The following is a 9,789-nucleotide window of genomic DNA, read 5'->3' as shown; positions in this document are numbered from 1 at the left end:
AGAGCCATACAGTGGCTGTTATTGGCCCAGCTCTTCTTGAAGGCGGGTCTAACGTTACCTGCGATTACTTTCATACTATCGAACAAATAAAAAACCCGCAACGTGACGTGAATTTACTTTTTACTTCAACACATTATAAAAATGTAGTGTAGTAAAAAGTACAGATACTTACTGTAAAATGTAGCGAAGTAAAAGTCGAAAGTACCCACGTTTAAAAATACTTAAGTAAAGTACAGATACATGAAAAACGTACTTAAGTACAGTTACATCCCACCACTGCCTGTCTACAACGGATCAGCTCTCACACCGACAGTCAGTCGGGACGAACATGCACACATGCAGTTCCATTTAAGTTTCTTCAGAAACTTTCTAGTTTACTGTACTCTTGGTCTGTCTCATCATTCCCTGGTCTCTTATTGTTACGCTTTTCTACATACCCCTAGACTGCCCAGGGGAATGTAACAGGGAGAAACTAAGTGGTGAGGTGAGAGTCCTCTGAAATGAGTGAATACTAAAAACCTGGTTTCTCAACACTACTGCTTCCACTTGACATGTGATGTTGAAAGCTTTGTCCAGTGTGAGGTTCTCCTCCAGCAGTAATTTATCCTGCACAGCACTGAGATAAGCATTAGAAATGAGCTGATCTCTTACAAGTTCATTTTTCATCAGTCCAAAACTACATGGCCCTGAAAACTTGACACATAATACAACTCTCTACAAACAGTATTTTGGCAACAGAGTAAGAAGTCTAAAGACATGTTGACATGAGCACGCTCAGATTGATCTGTGTTGACCTCTGAGGGGAGGCAGGACCGGTGGCTGCCTTCCTTTGCTGATCTGCTCTTTATTGGAGCAGATAATGGGCAAATTCAGCAATTTTAACATAAAACAGTAATAGTAATCATTAAGAAATTATAGTAACAACAAAAAAAAACTTTTTGCTTATTTTACTGTTGTGTGTGTGCTGTGCATGTGTTTTTGTTATTTTTACTATGGAGGGTCTGTTTCACCTGCCTCCACTGTCTGCACATGCCTGCTCAGTGAGCAGCGACTGTTGGAGACTAGTTAATGTATTCACAAGCAAGTCACCGAAATGCCTCAAAATGTTCTTAGGGGTCCTCAGTTTCCTAGTGTGAGTCTACAAGGCTTGTACTCTTGTTGCTTAAATTTTGAGCATGTTCAACAAATTTTCTCTCAAAGTAGTCACAAAGTCATCACAGGCATTTAAAACCCTTCTCAATTTACTTTCCATAAATTTAGAACTGTGTTTTAACACCTGCAGAGAGCTACAGCCCCAAATGTCCAGGTCTAAAAATGATGCTAATGATAAATAATCATTAACAAAACCTGGTCCAAATCTCCCTGTCTTCATATCAAGTGTACCGCATTAGAATAAATCATATGTGGGAGTGGCTACCAAGGTGAGTATGATGTGGGCAGCAAAACAATATGCAAGGCCAGCAATACAGTTTTGCAAGCTGTGAACATGAGAATAGGCTTTGATTTTCAAAAATAGTCCACACGGCTCAGTGGTTGCAAATACTTAGGATTCATTGAGATGGTAACAGAACATTCAACTTATTTTCTCACAATTTTAAGTCGCCAACTTGTCTCCAACATTCCAGTAAGATACTACCCTTAATTTTTGTTCTCACTAATCATAGGCTATAACCATAAATGGACTGATAAATCAGAGATAGCATGACCTGTCTCCTTGTATGATACAAGACAAAAGAGCTTTGCTTTAAACTCTACTCCTTAAGATTCCACTGCTCTGCTGAAAGGAGCAGACTTATTTAACGAGATAAAAATCAGCTGTTGTTCTATGATGAGAAATGGTTCAATGTTTCTCCTGCTGAAGCACAAACATGTGTTTAACAGTCCAACCTGAATCCCCCTTCTCCTACTCACTCCAACCTCACATTCCAGTTCTCTGACTCACCACCCCAGTGTATGCATCATGTGGAACAGCTATCCATCTATTTTCTGCCACTTATACATGGTGGGTGGAACAACATGCAGCAAAATGAATTGGTTTACCACACACAGCACGCCTTTTACATACACACCAGCTCAGCTCTCATGGGGATTGTGGTTGTCACCTTGATGCTACCACACTGAGTAATTAAAAATATCAGGCAGCATGTGAAATGCCCTCATTCTTCATGAAATTTCTTCCACCCCACCACTCCTCCTATCCAGAATGATGGAGGAGGAAGGAGATTTGGAAAAGCAGAAGGGCCATCATCTCTCTCAATAAAAACTCAACTTGCTGTGGTGAGTAATGAAAGATGTTCATGACGACAACAGAAACATTACTGCAGTGTTTCAAGTCAAATTCAACAGAACAGGTGAAAGTCATGTTGTTTTTAAAGCTAAGTTTAAATCATTAAATCAGTGAAATTTATCTTCAGTCAGATGACAATTTTTCACTTGAGTGTAAATAGAGGGGAGTGTTACACACAAAAGAACAGTTTTTTTTTCCTCCTCAGGCCTCAGTATTCATCTATTAAAATTTATTACAACAATCATGTTAGTTTCCAAACATATTTATCTGATTTTTCTTTTTTTCCTGTTACTGAAAGTCTCTGTAAGGATGAGTTTGATCACATCAGTAACATCATTTCTTTTTGTCATTGTCATGGCGAGGGGAGACAGAGGCGAACCCAGAACGCAAAATCACCTTAAAATAAAACTAATTTATTAACTTAAACAAACGGATAAAACAAAAGGGCTGACATGGCAGCAAAACTAACAATAACAAAAATCCAAACACAAGGAACAGGGGGAGGTGAGGCGAGGCGAGGCGAGGCGAGGCGAGGCAAGGCAAGGAGCAGAACAAGAGACACAACAATGATCCAACAGGGTGGTGAAGAAAATGATCAGGTCTTAAACACAGACGATGATTATGGGAAGTGGGCACAGGTGAGTGATTACAATAGCTGGCAGGTGGAGATGGGCGTGGCAGACAAGCAGGGGCAGACAGAGGGGAAGTGAATAATGACAAAGGCAAGAGGAACAAGACACAAACAAGAAAACAAATGCAAATAAAACCCAGAAGAAAACAAAACAAAACCCAATCCTTACAGTCATGGTCTCATGATGCTGTGCAGGTTTTAGATTTGTTGTTGTAGTTTTTTTTCTTCAGCATGTTTTCAGCCATGTGACACACCTAAAGCAAATCTCCTCCTTGTCACTGTGTGTTGTCTTTTCCTTTCTTCTTCTACACAACAACTTTTTTAAAACACCCAAATTCCTTAAATATTGCACACTAAAAGTGGTTTGTATCTCTTTGTTTAGCATCTCTTTTCAAAAAAATAAAAAATTGATAAACAAATTAAAGAAAATATAAAAATACAATCAAAACAACAATATGAAAAAAATAGATTTCACTCTCAGCTCAGAAAAAAAATCATTCATTTTTTTTGTCTCATGCACCTTAAAGCACATCTTATTCAGTGAGTTGCTCAACTTTTCATGTCCTTTATATTCAGCGTTTTTATCACAATCTCCACGTTTTGGGCTCCGTTTCTGTTTTTTCGGGTTTCCTTCTCCTTGCTGCCTTGCTCCCTCTGTGCACCTGTGTGTTGTTTCCCTAATCACTTCCTTATTTTTTAAGCACCTCTCCTTGAGTGACTGGCGTTGGATCGTGTTCTAAGTTGTCACATGTAGTTGGGTGCTGTAGCTAAGTCTCTAGGACCCTTTGAGTGTCTTGTTCCTGCAATTAAAAGGAGTTTTTAGTTCTACTCGCTGCGTCTGGTCCATATATCTTCAACTGCCATAACAGTTTTCTGTTCATCAGCTCAAACTATAATCATATCGCCTTTTTATGTTCTCTCAAATTTCACATAGGGAAAATATCCAAAAATTCAGAAATATTGCCAAATTTAATCAAATGGTGAAAAAGGTCAAACAGTTGTGTAGTTATTTCCTACTGTTTTTTTTTAAACTCATAACCAGCTTTGAATTCAACCAACCACCTTTACTTTTGTTAGTTAATACTAATCATAATCACAGTTCATTAACATTGCAAAGATTTACTCAGAAATCACATTAAAATAGACAAACTAAAAATAAAAATTGTCTTCCTTATTAAAACAGCTTTTAATAAACTTTGAACTGACAAAAATCAAAAGAAAAGAAAACCCTTGTTGGATTCACTCTACTGCATTACTTTTCATGCACATCATTAAAAAAATTAGATTGGATTTGTCAAAGGAATGGGTGAAACACTTTTCCCCTACTGATTCATTGCACATTTGATTATCTGACAGACTCAGCACTGCTGATCTCTGCTCAGCTCAGGGGAATGTGCTTTTGTTTTGAGAGATCTACTCAGCTCCTACTGATCTCGAGTGTGGATCATGATTACTGACAGAACAGTGAGTGTTCTGTTAGAGCCTTGGCTGCGGTCCACATGCACCACTCAAATGCTCCTTCAGCCAGCATGATTTATGAAGACTTAAGGAGAGAATCAAGCCAAGTTGGGAGGGAGGGGGTAAAAGGATAAACAGTAAAAATAAAGATGTAGGAATGGAGTTGGTAAATGAATACAAACAAAACAAAATGACTGTGGAAGTAAAGATGGTGTGTTATGGGCTTAGACAGGTGATGTGTTGGCAAGTTGTACTTCAGGATCACATGGAGGGGTGCCCACATGGCCATAAGCAGAAAGGTTATAGCTGCGCTCAGGCTTCTGAGGTCTGTAGGTTACACAAACTGAATTTCCCAACACAGAATGTTGTCATCCTGCAGCCCTCAGACAGAGAAAACACTGATAAGACCTTTCATAGTATGACTCATACATTCAAAGCTAAATGTCAAATAAGCCACTGTCAGGTTGCGTGGAACTGACGGAGAAGAACCCAGAGCGCAGACTCATTTAAAAGAAAAGAAACTAATTTATTAAACTAAAGAAACAAACGAAAACAAAAAGCTGACGTGGCAGCAAACAAACAAAAACTAAATTTAAATACATAAACGGAACCGAACTCTGAAGACAGGAACCAGGAACACGGAGCGAAGACAACCAACCAGAACATCAAACAACCAACAAACAATGGACCAGCGAGGTATGGGAAGAGTGACCGGGTTTTTAACACTGAGGATAACGAGGTGAGTGGGAACAGGTGGAATGATTACAGAGTCAGTACAGGTGTAGATGGGCGTGGCTGACAGGCATGTGAGTGACTGGGGAAGAGTGAAATGAAACATAAACATGAGACAAAACAAAAAGCAAATACAACCAAATAACAGAATAGAAACAAAACAAAAAACCAAAGAACTAAAATAAAAATAAAACATAAAGAAACCCCAGAAAAAGCCCTATCACCATAGCCACTTACTAAGCTAATAGAAAAGAACATGGTATCAACATTGTAGCTACAGATTTCCCAATTTTCTTAAGTGCTGATCTTACTGATATCAATCACTTTCTGATTCAGAATGTAGAGTTTGTAACAAAACATGTAATTTTGGGTGTCCATTTATTCAAGACACTAGCAAAGCAGTGAGCTCAGTTTGTCTTCTGACAATCGCCTGCAGCTGTCCTTCATCTACCTCAGGTATGAAACATGACCCAAGTGTCAAACCCAATGAAAACTAGATTTCTTTCACTAAATAAAAAAAAATACAAACTACAATTTTATGTTGTTAGTTTGATGCACATGTTTTTGTGAATGTTCATTATTTACATCCATCCAACCATTTTCTTTTACCCACTTTTCCTTTCTGGGTCAGTGGTCAGCTGGTGCCTATCTCCAACAGTCACTGTAAGAAAGGCGGGGGACAACCTGGACAAGTCGCATGTCCATCACAGGGACACAAAACATCATTTACACTTTCACTCACACATAGTGACAATTTAGAGTTACCAATGAACCTAACATTCATGCTTTTGGTCTGTGGGAGGAAACCGGGGTACCTAGAAAAAATGTTTGCATGCACAGAGGCAACATGTAAACTCCGCACTGGAAGGTGATCCTGCAACCTTCTCTCTGTGCGGTGACAGCTCTAACTACTGTGCTGCTGTGCTTCCCTCATTAATTACATTAAATATTTAAAGTTTACATTTTTAACATGACTGGTTGAAAATTTTATTGCCCAGTTACAATACCTACTCTTAGAAGCTAACAAAAATCATGTTTATAATTAATTATAAAATTTCTATTTGACAGAATTTAGTTTAGCCTGTTGGTCTGGCCTTCCACAACAGTTCCAGTTCTGTATGGGGCCCTTTCGAATTTTTTTTGCCATCCACTGATCTAGAGTGTAATTCTACATTGTCTGACAGAGTCCTGTGGGTGATTGTGGGTGGAAGTGGTAGTGTTGTGTACATGTGCTACTGAGCATAGTTAGAATGCAGGAGAGAATTTTATAGGTGCAGAAAATAGCAGGAAGAACCGTTTTAGTGAGTAGTAAGAGTGTAGCAGTATCATGACTGTCTTCACACTGAAGCAGGTTTTCCATGTGTTGTGATTCAGCCAGTCTGATTGGACCTGTAAATCATGGAGAGGTCCCAATAAAGTTAATGCTGGTTTTAATAGGAAGATGCCAGAACACCAAGTGAATCACAGATTGTAACATTAGGGGGTTTGCGGATGAAGACCAATTGGAGGTGGGGGGTGGGGTGTATTTTTCTCCATGTCCATCACTGAAAGTGGTAAGCATCAGAACTAGACCAAAGAACAATGAAATGTGACCTGGACTGCCGAATCATATTTCTTGTCTCTTTATGTTATGTGAACAGTCAAGTCTATGTCATTCTTCTCGTTGAAAAAACAGGATGCATCATGGGAAGAAGACAAACAATTGAGTGTAGTGTGATGTTCTAGACACTGTTTTCATGTAGCTGTTGGATTGTTGCTAATCAAGCCCAATATTCACTGATGTGAGATGAGTGGCCTTCTTTAACAGGATAAAGCTTCTTCTGCAGAAAGGCTTCAAGAACAATCAGGGGGAAACAACAGGAAATTCGGATATTTGACTGGGACTCTAAATTCTCCAGAGCTCAGTCCAATTGGGCCTCTCAAACACATGCTAGACAAACAAATCTGATCCAGTTCACATTTCTAAAACTTAGAGGATCAGCTAAAGACAGTCTGATGCCAGATATGACAGCAGGACTTCAGAGGTCAACTGAAGTACATTGGTCCATGGGTCAAGACTATTTGAAATATGAAGTGGTGGTCTTAAAATTACACAAAATACAAAAACAAACAAACAAACAAACAAAAAACATAATGAAAATGGGGTGCGTCAACTTTATTTCTACACGATGGCAGACATGTTTCTATTAGGTACGGGCAGTCTAGTTAAAATTAGCTAATTCAAACAATTAATGCAACCAAACTAGTTGTTTGTTTTTTCACTGGCAGCTGGACGCCAAGTTGTTTCCTAACACTGAAAATATACCATGGCCACTTCTGTATACTGGTCTCTGCTGGCTCTAATTTAATTCCCAAGATCCAGAGATGACGGGGACACTTCGTTTAGTATTACCCTTAATGTTGATGTAACAGCAGCATTACAAGTTGGTACGGTCATATTCTTCCATTTTTTTATATGAGAAAGGAAGTTTAGAATGTATGATTACAGATAATATGGAGTTTTTACCTCTTTTTTGGGGTTCAAATTCAATTAAATTCTTTATTCAAACCATGACATTTTTATTGTATTTTTATTATCTGACAGAGCTATAACCAAATGGATTCTGTTTATCAAAAAGCAACTTTAAACCAAACCTTCTCAGTTTACATCTACTGCTGATACAAAGGATTTCATCCAGTCAGGTCTGTTCAAATTGGGACAACGTTTGAAAAAAAAAAAAAAAACACAGGCTAAATGAATTGCATAAACATGACTAAAGTGAGATTTTCCCATAATTAAGATACCCAAAAAGCAGTTTCAAATATAGTGAAGATTTTTGCATCCAGTTTTATTCAACGTTTTGAGAAAATGAATATAAATTATTCAGCATGTATGGTAAATGGAAATATTTGCAGAGATGATGATGATAATGATAATAATGATGTATTTAGAAGCATACTTACTGTACAACTGCAGAAAATAAAGCAGCACAACATTCCTGACCTATTATGGTGTAATAAGCAGTTATTATGAACAAACAGAGGAATCCTTCCTTTGAACTGGAAGCTTTTTCTTTGACATTCCCATATATTTCATAGAAAGTTTTCCACATGATTCCTCTACTCGGCTGAGAAGAGCCTCACATCCAGCCAAGACTCACCGAACTTTTGTGGCCACAGAAGAGATGGCATCAGTCTTCAGATTCTTCCTTCTGGAGCCCGCAGTCCCCATGCTGAAGAGGAGAAACCATTCCACGGACTCATGAGCGACTGAGACATGCTCGAGAGAAAAGCATTCTGAAAGCAAACCTTCGCAGCCACAGAATCCCAGCTATTAATCATCACATGTTTGTCTGAAAGAGTAAAAATGTGTAGTTTGTAAGAGCTGAGAGATGAAGGCAGGCAGTGCTGCAGCTCTGCTCCTCTCTGCTCTCCTCCTCTCAGGCAACTGAAGCAAACAGGAAGGAAGAGAAAGTAGCAGCCTGCACAGGAGGGAGGGGAGCAATAATAACACATGTTCATTTAAAGGCTGTGTGGAGTGTGAGAGGATGGGGGCTATTGGTATTATTTTATACAAAAAAAAATCCAAGTCATGTCAAAAATAAGCAACTTACATTAGCAGCTAATTACACAACATTTTTTATTTATCAATTAATTGGAAATGAACGATCAAACCTGACATATTACACAATTACTAAATGAATAAAACCTAAATGCAGAAGATTATGTAGATTATGTAGATGTAAATCCAAAACAGATTAAAAACAACAAAACATCAAAAACAGGGGGCTTTGTATCTCTGGTTTTAGTTGAGAAACGTGGAACGTGGGATGGATGCGCATGGATGCCGGAAGTGTAAGGCGAACAGCAGTGGGGTTAATGATACGTTCTATAGAGAAAGGGCCAATGAATCGAGGGGCCAGTTTTCTGGACGTACCTCTCAATTGGACGTCTTTGGTTGACAGCCAAACTCTGTCTCCAACCTTGTACTTGGGTGTAGCTGAACGGTGTTGATCTGAATATTTTTTGTTTTGTTCTGCTGTGCGCATAAGAGCACGTTTGGCCTGCCTCCAGATCCTTCTGCAGCTGCAGAGATGTGTCTGGACTGAGGGAACAGTGACCTCTCTCTCAAAACTGGGAATCAGTGGGGGATTGTAGCCCAGGAAGATCTCAAAAGGTGATAAACCTGTAGCAGAGAAAACATGGGTATTATGGGCATACTCAATCCAAGTCAGTTGTTTGCTCCATGTGGAAGGATTATTGCTGGCCAGACATCTAAGGGCGACTTCCAGCTCCTGATAACAACGTTCGGACTGACCGCTTGATTGTGGATGGTAGCCAGAAGTGAGACTCACCCTAGCACCAAGACCATTGCAGAACGCTTTTCAGACTTGAGATGTGAATTGAGGGCCTCTGTCAGATACAATATCCATAGGGATGCCATGAATCCAGAACACATGTTGAGTAATTAACTGAGCCGTCTCAAAAGCTAAAGGGAGTTTGGTTAGGGTAGCGTTTCTCAATGGGGGCGGTAAGGCCCCCTGGGGGGCGTTGAGAGGATGACAGGGGGTGCTGGCAGCAATATTTTCCAAAAGGGGGCGCTGATATTCTTTTGAGGGGCGTTTGCATGAAGATAAAGTTTACACCAAAGATTTAAACTTTTAAACTTTGAACTACTTGCAAAAATATTGTGGCCTAAAAC

The 9,789-nt window shown here is 39.2% G+C and overlaps 1 protein-coding gene across 5 annotated transcripts in view; it reads right to left on the bottom strand.

Moving 5' to 3' along the window:
* Window positions 1-8,544, bottom strand: part of nsmfb (NMDA receptor synaptonuclear signaling and neuronal migration factor b) — a 124,751-nt gene extending 116,207 nt beyond the window's left edge. For all 5 annotated transcript variants that reach the window (XR_005233288.1, XM_037976060.1, XM_037976059.1 and 2 more), the window contains exon 1: window positions 8,249-8,544. Coding sequence is in view for 3 of the 5 variants with exons in the window: in XM_037976059.1 (XP_037831987.1) it covers window positions 8,249-8,319 (71 nt within the window). In the remaining 2 variants the exon portion in view is untranslated. The remainder of the gene's footprint in view (window positions 1-8,248) is intronic.
* Window positions 8,545-9,789: the final 1,245 nt, after the last annotated feature.

The sequence above is a fragment of the Kryptolebias marmoratus genome, linkage group LG1 (assembly GCF_001649575.2).
Source record: "Kryptolebias marmoratus isolate JLee-2015 linkage group LG1, ASM164957v2, whole genome shotgun sequence".
In the NCBI taxonomy this organism is placed as follows: Eukaryota; Metazoa; Chordata; class Actinopteri; order Cyprinodontiformes; family Rivulidae; genus Kryptolebias; species Kryptolebias marmoratus.
Note: the sequence above shows the minus strand (reverse complement) of the source record. Positions and strands in the feature narration are given on the sequence as shown.